This window comes from Morone saxatilis, unplaced genomic scaffold (assembly GCF_004916995.1).
Source record: "Morone saxatilis isolate NCDOM2014 unplaced genomic scaffold, NCSU_SB_2.0 Contig9, whole genome shotgun sequence".
Classification (NCBI taxonomy): Eukaryota; Metazoa; Chordata; class Actinopteri; family Moronidae; genus Morone; species Morone saxatilis.
Window position 1 is genome coordinate 4,834,080 of NW_023340268.1, and position 11,927 is coordinate 4,846,006.

General features: G+C 37.1%; 1 protein-coding gene across 1 annotated transcript in view; it reads left to right on the forward strand.

The window, feature by feature from the left end:
- si:ch1073-513e17.1 (sialin) overlaps positions 1-10,984 on the forward strand; it is a gene marked incomplete in the record, with an annotated part of 14,453 nt that extends 3,469 nt beyond the window's left edge. Inside the window, 9 exon segments of the mRNA XM_035681685.1 lie at positions 1,463-1,680; positions 1,888-2,121; positions 3,301-3,475; positions 4,561-4,679; positions 5,239-5,400; positions 5,585-5,717; positions 7,891-8,038; positions 8,664-8,754; positions 9,603-10,984. Of these exon segments, the coding sequence (XP_035537578.1) occupies positions 1,463-1,680; positions 1,888-2,121; positions 3,301-3,475; positions 4,561-4,679; positions 5,239-5,400; positions 5,585-5,717; positions 7,891-8,038; positions 8,664-8,754; positions 9,603-9,770 (1,448 nt within the window).
- Positions 10,985-11,927: the final 943 nt, after the last annotated feature.

Sequence of the window (11,927 nt, forward strand, 5' to 3'; positions counted from 1 at the left end):
GAAAGAGAGACAAAATGCAACTTTAACTTAACTTTTTTAAGACCTGTCAGAAACATATTTAAGACATTTTTAAGACCCCATGGATCAGTTGTAATGTTAGAGGGATATTAAACATACTACAGGGAGTTTTTAACTGGTTAGGAAACAGTCTAAATTTAATATTGATGCCTCTATATGACCTACAGAAACAAAAAAGAGTGAAAAGATTGGCTATTTCCACATATGATAGTTGAAAGACCAACGCTTTCGTCCACAGGGGCCGCCAGAATCAACAAAAAATGAGATGTAAAGCTGGAACTAACAGTTATTTTCAGTCTATATAAAATCAGGAAAACCATTAAAAGTGCACTTCACCAGCAGTCCAATTTTCTCATTTAATATTCAATTTGAATCTTTTTCCATCCATATTTGTCTCTGTTTTGTTGGATGTAAACATAAATAATAATATAATAACATAAATACAAATAAATAGTGTAATGTCTCTGCGTCTGTTCCCAGCGTGGAACAACACGCTATTTATTTTGTTAGTTCATTCTGTCACAGGTTTGTCACTCCGGTTACTCAGCAGATTCTCTGCAGCTGTCGTATACACATCAGCACCTCACTGGTTACAGATTACCTGTTACGTAAGATCTTAATGAGGTTGCTGACCATCAAATGGCTGCAGTGAAATCACATGTTACTGAAATAAAGATAAATTAGGCAACAGCTGAGTGAGCTAGAGTTGACCCTTAAGCTGCAATGATTCCAGGTTAAGACACATAATAAAAGGTTTGCTATATTTTCAGATTCAGATCAAAATCTAGATAAAATTGAACTGCTTTAACTTTCAAATTGATCGACATCTCTTTGAATATGTGGATAAACACGAGGCAACAAGTTAGTATATGTTATTGATATTTTATGTGGCTTGAAGTCAGTGTTTGATAGAAGAGGTCAAAATCCCGGCAGCACTAATAATATGAATTATAAAACCTTTTGGTCTGATAATGAATCTGTTAAAGTTAAAGGTTAAAAGAGTTAAAAGTTTAGTGGGTCTGTAAACTATGTCCAACTACTGTCTGAATATAATGTATTTTTATTGTTTTATGTGACCAATTGTTAACTGAAAGTCTTCTTTATATGTAGTTTATATTAGTTTGTCAAATCACTCTATCAGCTGTTTTCTGATGTGTTTTTAAGTTGATTCAATATGTTTTTAAATGTTTTATTTAGCTAATGAAGACGTAGTTCTTTAAAAAGTAGGATAACTTTCTTGACCCATAAAGAAACCCGACTGTGGGGCGCCCTGGTAGCTCACCTGGTGGAGCCGGCATGAATCCTTACTACAGTAGCATGTGGCCCTTTGCTTTATCATCCCGTCTCTCTCCCATTTCTTGTCTATGTTCAGCTGTCACTATAAAATAAATCCCCCCAAAACAAACAGACAGCATGTAAATATCACTGTATTCTGTGTGAACAGTCCCTCCACAGTGCTGCTCGGCTCGCCTCAACCTGGCCTTCCTGATGTTCTTCGGCTTCTCTGTGGTCTACGGCCTGCGGGTCAACCTCAGTGTCGCCATGGTGGCCATGGTGAACTCCACTGACCCCAAACCAGCCCAGAACAGCTCCGTATTCCACGCCTGTCCGATGCCACCGGGGATGGAAAACGCCAGTGATACTTTCCCACAACCTGAGGGGGTAACGGTGTTTTTAAAGCATTTTTCCTTTTGCTAATTCTTAAATATATTGTGTGTAGTTCGGTAGTTGTTCCAAGACATTTGATGAGATAAACTCACCTTAAACCAGATTTAAATGAGAGTCAACTGTGTTTCCTTCCTTTTCCCCCCATGTTTTAAATGCCTTTTATCCTAAATACTCACTCCCTGTCCTCCCTGTTGTCCCCAGATCCCTCAGTACCCGTGGAACTCGGAGACTCAGGGCTGGCTGCTGGGGGCCTTCTTCTTCGGCTACCTGTGCACACAGATCCCAGGGGGCTACCTGTCCGGTCACTACGGGGGGAAGGTGTTCCTGGGTGTGGGTGTTCTGGGCACCGCGGCCCTCACTCTGCTCACCCCCCTGGCTGCACAGCTGGGCTCATACTGGCTGTTTGCACTGCGAGCGCTGGAGGGCTTTGGAGAGGTGAGAGTGTGTGTTGAGCTGCATTATTGTGTGCACGGTTTCTGTCTGTGTATCTCTAGTTTAAACAACAATAACTGAGTAACATATTCATTCATCTGCAGATAAATCTGGCAGATATTGGCTTTTAGTGAAATTGGACATTGATCATGAGGCTACACAAGATTTACTAAATTGTTCAGTAGCGTTTCTGGTAAATTAATTCTTCTAAAAGCCTCGATGTATCCAAGAGATTATATACAGTAGATCAATGATGTCTGATTATCCTGATTACCTTCTTTAACTCACTTAAGACTTTAATTTATTGTATCCTGTGATGCTTCAGTTGTTTTTACAATAGAGCTCAAACTACAACAATTGTTTTCATAATTGATTAATCAGCTGATTATTTTCTTGATTAACAAATAAAATGTCAGCAAATAAAGCTCTTAAAAGTCCAGTGTGTAAGATTTAGGAGGGTGTATTGGCAGAAGTATGTTTTCATTAGTGTATAAATACCTGAATATAAGAATTGTTGTGTTTTCGTTACCTTAGAATAATTTAATTTATTGTATCTACAGAAGCCCAGAACAGACAAACTAAACACTTACTCTAGAAACACTAAATCTCACACACTGGTCCTTTTAAACGATTAATTGATTACTAAAATAGCCGCCAATGAATTGACTGATCCAGTGATTCTCAAACTTTTTTCATTAATCCATTCAAGCATTAAAAATAAATGCTTGAATGGAGAACACAGCGCTGTGCCATCAGTGTCTGACTTATTAAGGAAAATACTTAACTTAGAATCCATCACTGAATTAATGGGACACCATCAGTTTTTTCTCATCACTTATTAACAGCATTGTTGTTGCATTGAACTGTCTTTTTTGATAAGTTGCACTCTGTGCTTCACTGAGGATCTTTAAAAATAGAAATATTGAATATAAAATGTGGTTTATTGAACTTACAGTACACTTATTTTAGGAATTATACATAATATTGCATAATTTATGTATTAAAGTACCTAAACACTATACTAATTGATTAACAACCTGATAATTTCAGCTTCATTTTATAGCATCCCAGATGTATTAATGCAGAGGAAACTTTTGAAATCATTGTTGCTACACATCCACATTATGTAATGGATGCCTGTCTCACTCTCTGCGCGTCTGACTGCCTGTCTCCATCTCAAAGGGTGTGACGTTCCCGGCCATGATGGCGATGTGGGCTCGGTGGGCTCCTCCTCTGGAGCGCTCTCGTCTGATGACCCTGTCGGGATCTGGGGCCAACTTTGGGGCCTTTTTGGCTCTGCCGCTCACCGGCTACATCTGCCAGACTTTAGGTTGGCCCGCTGTCTTCTACATCTGTGGTGAGTGTGAGGGAGACACACACGAACCCAAATACAACCACATACTCATATACATCACGACACACTTTAGTCTCTCACAGGAAAGATACCAGGGTGGTAAATGCTGCCACAAGAGAGGGGTGGAGCCAGAATTAACTGTTTTCTTCAGCTGATTTTTAGTTTCAACTATTGTCCCAAATGTTAAGATAATATTTACAGTATATTGCTAATAAAAAGGTTATTCTGGTTTCTTTCTACGTAATGAATGTAGTTTAACAACTTTATTTCAGTAAGTCAGATCTCTTCATTGACTCACTCTGGCCCGCCATGGAAGGCAGCGAGAAGATCAAACAGCCTATTTAAATATTTACAAGCTCAAACAAACTGTTCACATATAAACTGTAGGAACACTATAGTCCAAAGATCTGGACAAAGAGTGAGAGAAAAATTTCAAACGTGCGCCACACACACCACACCTACTGAGGAGAGGGAGAGACCCAGGCGCTGTTGGCAGAAGAGCCGTGGGACTGAATTATGATAATATATTTGAATAATCTTGTTTTTCCTGGTAGTTTTTTAGAAATAAAGTCGCTAAGAGGTAATTCTAGCGAGAAAGTCGCCATGTTAGCAACACTGGTCTTTCTTTATGTGATTGATTTTACTTGTGTAAGTGTGTTCAGGACGCAGCGTAGAGTTTGTGCTGGTGACAACTCAGATTTTTAAATTTGAGCTCCTAACAATTAAAATGATATATTTATATTATTATACATTATATATATTCCATGACTTAATAATTTAATTTGTCGTGATAAATGTCTCTACTGTCCCAGAATTGTCCCACTGTATCTTTGTTTTTTGGCCCTTTTTATAGTTCCCGGGACAACATGACGTCCTTTTTTCTGATCTGATATAATTGATTAATATGCAGTCAGATGTAATTAAATGATACTTGTTGTTGTTACACCATACGTTTTATTTAACCATTAGCAGTATTTTAACGGCATTTGTGATAGTATTACTATGACACCAGGCGATCAGTGAACACCGTTCCTTTAATTACTCACCACCTTGTGCAATTAAAGGTTTTCTCTCCGTCTCTGTGTCAGGAGGTGCTGGTTGCCTCTGGGCAGTCTTTTGGTTTATTTTTGTGTCAGATGATCCTCGCACCGATCCTCGAATCAGCAAAGAGGAGAGAGATTACATCATAAACTCCATTGGACCTCAGGTGCATATGAAACATTAACCAACGTTTTATTGACTATGACACCAAATCTCGTGTTTCTCAACCTTTCTCTTCATTTTCTATTGTGCTGCAGCTCAAAAAACTATTTATTATTAGTGATTACAAATGGGAAAAAGAGGTAACTGTTTATAAACCAGAGGACCAGAAGAAGATAATATCATCTGAGACGCTTTATTGCAGCTCCTCTTTGCTGATGAGATATAAAACTCTGGTTAAGTGCAGTCTGCTCGTACAGTTTCTCCTCCAACACTTTCATTCCAGCTGTCGGATAAAAGGAAGCAAGAGAGTTTTTGGATGTACTGAAACTGAATTGGTTCTCTACTTCATAAGGGAGAGTTTTACTGCTTGCAGTGTCACATTATTCTTAATATTCCTACTCAAACTTCCCTTTTCCATTTCCCTTACTGTTCTCTTTGTTTTACTTTCTCTTCCCCTCAGCTGAATGTTGAATAATCTTTCTTACTGCATCCTAAAACCTGTGAGAAATAAGGATTGTTCTCATTATATGTGTGGTGTTTTTTGTCATTAATCTGAACTGCAGGGTACAGGTCATGGCTGGTCCGTGCCCCTGGTGCCCATGCTGCTGTCGGTCCCTCTGTGGGCCATCATAGTGACCCAGATGTGTTCAAACTGGTCCTACTACACCCTGCTCACCTCCCTGCCCACCTACATGAACAACATCATGCATTTTGACCTCAAATCGGTGAGAATTGGATTTATTTGTTCCTCTCTTCCATGTAAAAAAGAAGCCCTAGTAATAATAAAAGAGCTGAATTACATTTAGCTGCTTCAGTTTCAGAGTCCTGGGTTTGTGCACACTAGCTCACTGTTACATGACAAATATAGAACAACTATAGGACAACTTCTCTCCGTCTCTCTCTGTCCAGAACGGTTTCCTCTCTGCTCTGCCGTACCTCGGTGCCTGGTTGTTATCGGCGCTCTCGGGTGTTGTAGCCGACCTCCTCATCGAGAGGAGGTTGTTAAGCGTCACCACCGTTCGTAAGCTCTTCACAATCCTGGGTAAGGAAACCTCTCAGATCCTCTTTGTGTATTAGCCCTTGTGTACACCTGTGCTGCATGAGGGCTTTTTGTGTGTGGTTGGACTGTCACCAGATCCTAAAAGTACTAATATCACACTGAAAATAATCTGTTACATGTAAAAGTTCTGACTTAAGTAAAAGTCTTATCTGCAAAAATCTTAAACTGTCCCTGTCAGTGTTTTTAATTATATGTATTTGTGTATGTGTATGTTACATTTACTGCGCAGATGTATAAGGTTGATCTTATTTAAACTTTATATACTGTTGGGTAATTTATTCTACAGCAATGCATCATACTCTATAAGATCATCATATGTTTGTAGCGTCGCTGCTTTTTTTTTAGCTTTGTGACGAAGCATTTTCCAGATAATCCAAGAGGGTTTTTAAATAGTTAATTTAGCTCAATAAGTAGGACAATTTCCTCACTTAATCCATCAGTTTATCCCAAAAAAATCATAATCACCACGTTTGGAGATCTGTGTTTTTCCCTGGACAGGAAGGGTATGAAAATTGTAATCTAAAAAGTAACTAAAGCTGTGCAATGTAATTGAGTAAAAAAGTACAATATTTGCCTTCAGCTGTTGTGGAGTAGAAGTAAAGCTGCGTAAAATGGAAGTACACAAGTTGAGTGCAAGTGCCACCAACATTCACTTAAGTACATCAATATATTGACTTTGTTCACCACTGACTGTTCGAGAACTTGAGCTATGTTAACGGACGTTAAAGAGAAGTGATTTACAGTCGAGCAGCAGAGTTTGACTTCATTGTATAAAGTGCAGTCTGTATTTTACTGTTGACAGTATTGTCTTGGCTCTGACCCAGTGTGTGAGTGTGCACCTTCATCATGCAAACAGCCAGAACTCCTCCTCTGATCACATAATACGGATGGATGGCATTAACTTTAATCTCATAATAACATTTCATTTTATTTGAAATACACTGTGTGTGAGCACAAAGAGCAAAACAATGTCCAAATACAGACAGCTCTGTATTCTCCATTGTCTAATAGAGGGAAACTACAGTGTTAGACATTATATAGAGTCTGATGGGAGGATCAATTATTATTGACATGGAAAGACGCACTTATCAAAGATCAGTTATTTTTCACAAGGTGTTTTAAAAGATTCTTCGAAAAGCTAAAAGACTTTCTGCAGGAATGTCTGCAGTAAGTAACGAAAGAGCAATTTGATTACACGTGAAACTGCTGGCTGTCAATTCACTCAAGTAACACAACATTAAATGTACTGTAGCTCAAATACTGTTGACCTACAGCCACCAACAATGAGTTTTACTCTTCTAGATTCATTTAATGGCCCAAAATAAAGCATATAAGTTCATACTATTTTTTAAAACAAGGCAGCATGTAGTTTTACTCGATATTTAGTATCAATATGTAACCTGCTGACGTACAAATGAACTTCAAATATGTTCAAATATGAGTATTCTTCCATTATAGGACACTTGTATATAAAGTGGTGATGTACTCAATCATGTAATATTTATTTAAATGTATCCTGCACATCACTGATTCCTGGAGGTCCTGACCTCCACTAGGGGTCGCCATAGCTTTGTCTGGGGGTCACAAGGTGTTTTTGATTTTAAGGGGTGTAATTAAAACTTTTGTAAGAATATACAATAGGAATATATCTCAGCATTGTATTAATTTCTGTGAAGAAAGAACAATTTTTGGTATTCATTCAAGACATAAACTTAAAAAAAGAAGCCGATTCAGTCTGTATGATTGTTAAAACTGACCAAAAATTACATAATACAGACAGATAATTAGAAAAAGATACAGATATAAGATAGAAACTCATCTCTGAGCAGATTTGGATTCATTTTTAACAGATTATTCCCTGAGAATATTGTATCATTTTACACAAACTTCCTGTAGTTAATGCTCTTTGGGTTCGTTGTACAGTTTATCAGTTGCTCTGTAATGTTATTGCTCTGCACTGAATATAATATAAAGTATCCATAAAGATCATTCATTACAGAACAAAAACATTAGACCAAATTACAATGACTCAGTTATTGAATGGAGTAATGCTGCCCTCTTCTGGTGTAGATTCAGTTTGTTGTGTTGAAATATTGACACATAATATCCAGATACAACAGAGTAAAGAGACTTCAATGTCACCTCCTCCCTGCAGGTCTGTTGCCGCCGGCAGCTTTCCTCGTAGCTGTGAGTTACGCCGGCTGCAGCCACATCCTCACCGTCACCTTCCTCACACTCTCCACAACCGTAGGAGGGATCAGCGCCTCCGGAGTCTTCATCAACCAGATAGACATCGCTCCGCGGTGGGTGTCACCATTTATACTCTTTCCTTACTTGTGAAAAGTGAATGTGACATGTAGTGTAAAACTCTTTGAGTAGAAAGGTGCAATATGAGTTTGTTTTATGTCCATTTATTAACATTTTCTCACAAATTCAGTCCTTATTGGGACTGAGGCTGCATGTGCTCAGTTCCCCAGAAGCTCAATGGGACGTCTTCAGATGTCTGGACCAACAGTCCAAAACCCCAAAATATTCAGTTTACAGTGACATAAAACAGAGAGAACTAAACCTGAAATCTAATACTGTATTTTATAATTCATGGAAATTGACAAACAATTCACTGATAATCAGAATTACTAATTGTTTCTGTTCTAATCAAGACTAAAACACATATATGAATGAATATAATATGATGTGGATACACTTTAAGTAAAATCATCCAGCTTTGGTTCTCCTGACTCCTAAATTAAGACTGTTGTGTACAGTATGTGTGATACACTAAATTAAATATAGTAATTGTAATGTTATTCATTATTTCATGGAAAGTCGTACATTTTAAGCTTAATAACTCACTCTGTCTTTGCCTCCTTTCACTGTCTTTGTATTTTAAATAAAATACTGAGGAATATTTGCTCCTGTTTCCTGCAGGTATGCAGGATTCCTTCTGGGAATCACCAACACATTCGGGACCGTTCCTGGAGTCGTGGCACCTATTGTTGCAGGATACTTCACTAAGGATGTAAGTCTGTAATTAATGATTGGTTACTATATCTGGGAAGAGTAGACAGACACAACATTTCAGAGATAATTGATTTATCTGATATTAGTAACGTTCTTTGGCTGCAGCATTGAACAGTTTCATATTTTAGATTAACTGTGAAACAACGTCAAAGACTCTAAAGGTTAGTTTCATTTATTATATGAGAGAGGACTTTAAATTGCAGGAGGTGACAAGGTGACATCATACTGCCAATCAATGGAATAAATGCCTAAATAATCAGCAATAAAAGCGCTCGAGTCACACTGTGGTGATAAGATAATAGTTCCCAGTTTCCAATAAGCCATAAATTGACTTATGGTGGTTTCCTTCCTTCCCAGAGCTCCAAATCATGAACCATTAAGTAAAATCAAAACAACTCAAAAGAGAAGAGTTGAGGTTCAAGGTTTAGCTATATTTATATTCAATACAGGGTTGCACAATAAAAACATTTAACATATAAACAAATATTCATGTATTTAAAGCAGCAATAAGGACCTTTAATTTTCTTTTGATTCTGGCGCCCCCATTAAGAACAATGCTGATGGTCTTGTTTGTTTATGTCGGTCATACAGAGGCATCAGTATTAAATGTACTGTTTCATAACCAGTTAAAAACTCCTTGTAGTAGGTTTAAATTAGAATGAAATAAAATGGAACAAAATGTCTAAAAGTAGCACTAAAGGAAGAAAGAAAAGTAAATTATATTTGCAAGGAAGATACTTAAATGTTTTTTTTGCTCAGTAACTTGTATATTACACTGATATTTCACATACTGTACGTATTAAGTAACAGAACTAAAGTCCCCTCGTCGTCCTCCTCTGGTTTCAGCACACCCTGGCGGGCTGGAGGAAGGTGTTCTGGGTGGCAGCGGGGATCAACGTCGGCGGTGCTCTCATCTACACTATATTTGGCAGCGGGAAGATCCAACCATGGGCCGTCACAGAGGAGGAGAGGGCCGAGGCCGAGAAGAAGAGGAGCAGGTCCATCTCCATATAAAACATATAAATATGCAACAAATGCATCCATTAAACAAAAAAGTGGCTTTAAGAGACATTTGAACTCATTGTACTAATGGAGATTTTAGGGGTCTATCTTTTGTATATTGATGTATAAAATATACATATGTGCAGTATTCACACTTAAATATTAATGTGAGAGGTGTATCTACAGGATAATGTAACATTTATATCATTGGACCAGGGCAGTTTTTATCAAGAGTAATTTAGATGTTTTGGTTTCTACAGTGTTTGCATAGTTTTTATCAATAATATGAGCCTGTGTTTCTGTTTGGGGACAGTTTAAACCCGTTTTATGAACATTTTTTAAAGTAGCGTGTGTGAACAGATTTGCACTGATGTTAAAGAAAAACATGATTCAACATCTGCTGGATATTCACTGCCTTTACCAAAATCAGGAAGTTGTGATTATGTTTACAGAAAGTAACATTTACATTATAACCAGTTATTATAGTTATTGTGTAATACCTGGACTACACGGTGCCTCAGGTTAGACCAAAACAAATCAACTTGTGATCTTTTTAGTGTGTTTTTTAAGTTTTTCTTGTGAAGGAGAATGGGACCGAATGTTTTACGAACAAACCACACGCTTGAAGCTAAAGGATTTTTAAAGTGTTTTGCTTTGAGTGCAGGTGAATCTGTTTTCTGACCACTTCTAGGCTGTCCAGAAGGACCAAAAGAAGCACTTTTCACATATAAAAATGCACCAAAAAAAGCCTTTTAATTTAATAACAGCAGTATTCTGCAAAACAATCTTTATAGAAGATTGTTTTATTCAATCTTTAGAAAGCTGCGGTACTTAAGTTTTATCCAGGAAACCAAAGCACGTTCCACTGCCGGGATCTGAATATTTTTAGTGCCACAAACTATGACTTAACTTTTTGTGTGTATTTTCAGTGTTTTTAATTGTTTCTACAGTATGAGATTATGCCTGTTTGTCAGTTACACAATATCTACAATAATTTTTTTTTTTTTATAGAAACCCTTTTCATCAATTGCAATGTCAAAGTTCACTGTGATTGTAAAGATATGATGTTTTTAAACGGATGCAATAAGTTATTTTACCTTCACTGTGCTTTGAATGTTTGTGACGTTGTACATGTATGTGAAATATATGTCACTTTATTAATATTGTGAAAATAATCAAGTTTGTTTTACTGAACAAAAACTAAAATCTGAGACGTACGAGGGGAATCATTTGTTTTAGTGTATCTCTGTGTGTGTGTGTGTGTGTGTGTGAGGTTGGAGGTGCTGAGAGATAAAGAGTCAATGCTAAATGCTCAAAATGCATGTTATTTTGCATTAATTTCAATGGTGAGGATAATTTATAGCCTATTTAATAGTTATTAAAAAAATTTTACACACATTTATTTAACCTTTTAGTCGATAAAGCTGATTTAAAAAACGAGGCAAAACCTGTTTCCTGCCATAAATACCAATGTTTGTAAATCCCAGTGTAAAAAAAAAAAAAAGAGAAAGTCATGAGTTTAAACATTTTTATTTATATTTATTTAGTTTTCATTATGTCAGATTTTACTGATTACTGGTTACTTCCATGTCGAGGTTTCTTTTGCTGGTGTCACAGAAGTTGCTCTGTGTATCACGTCTTTATCTCAATCTCCCACAAACCCTAAAATACCACATTCCTTTCACATTTTATATCATCATTTAACTTTAACTGTTTATTTTCTGTATTTTATATCTTAACAATTATACATGCGGTTTCCTTTGAAGAATATAATTCTGCTGGATACATCTTTCAATATCTACATATTTTTTGGCCTAAAAACATCCATATTTAAGGATTTTGGCTCAGAATCAGCTTCATAAAATCCACGTGTACAGTGTACGCTCCTCCCTGCGCTGGTAAAGTCCCACAACTCTCAGAGAGTGTTTTTACTCACATCATTGTATTTTCTTGTGAAATGCAGCCTGTTGTTTTTCTCTGTCTGCAGCAGTTGTGTACACACAGGTTGTGTTCTGTCTTGTTTGAGACCTGTAGAGCTTTAATACAACATTTACTCACTTTTCCACAAACACAATCAGCAATAAATACCCCATCAAAGGACAACTTGATGCTGAATAATAATAGTTTATTCTCCTCTGCAGCCACTAGATGGTGCAAGAAACTAAATGT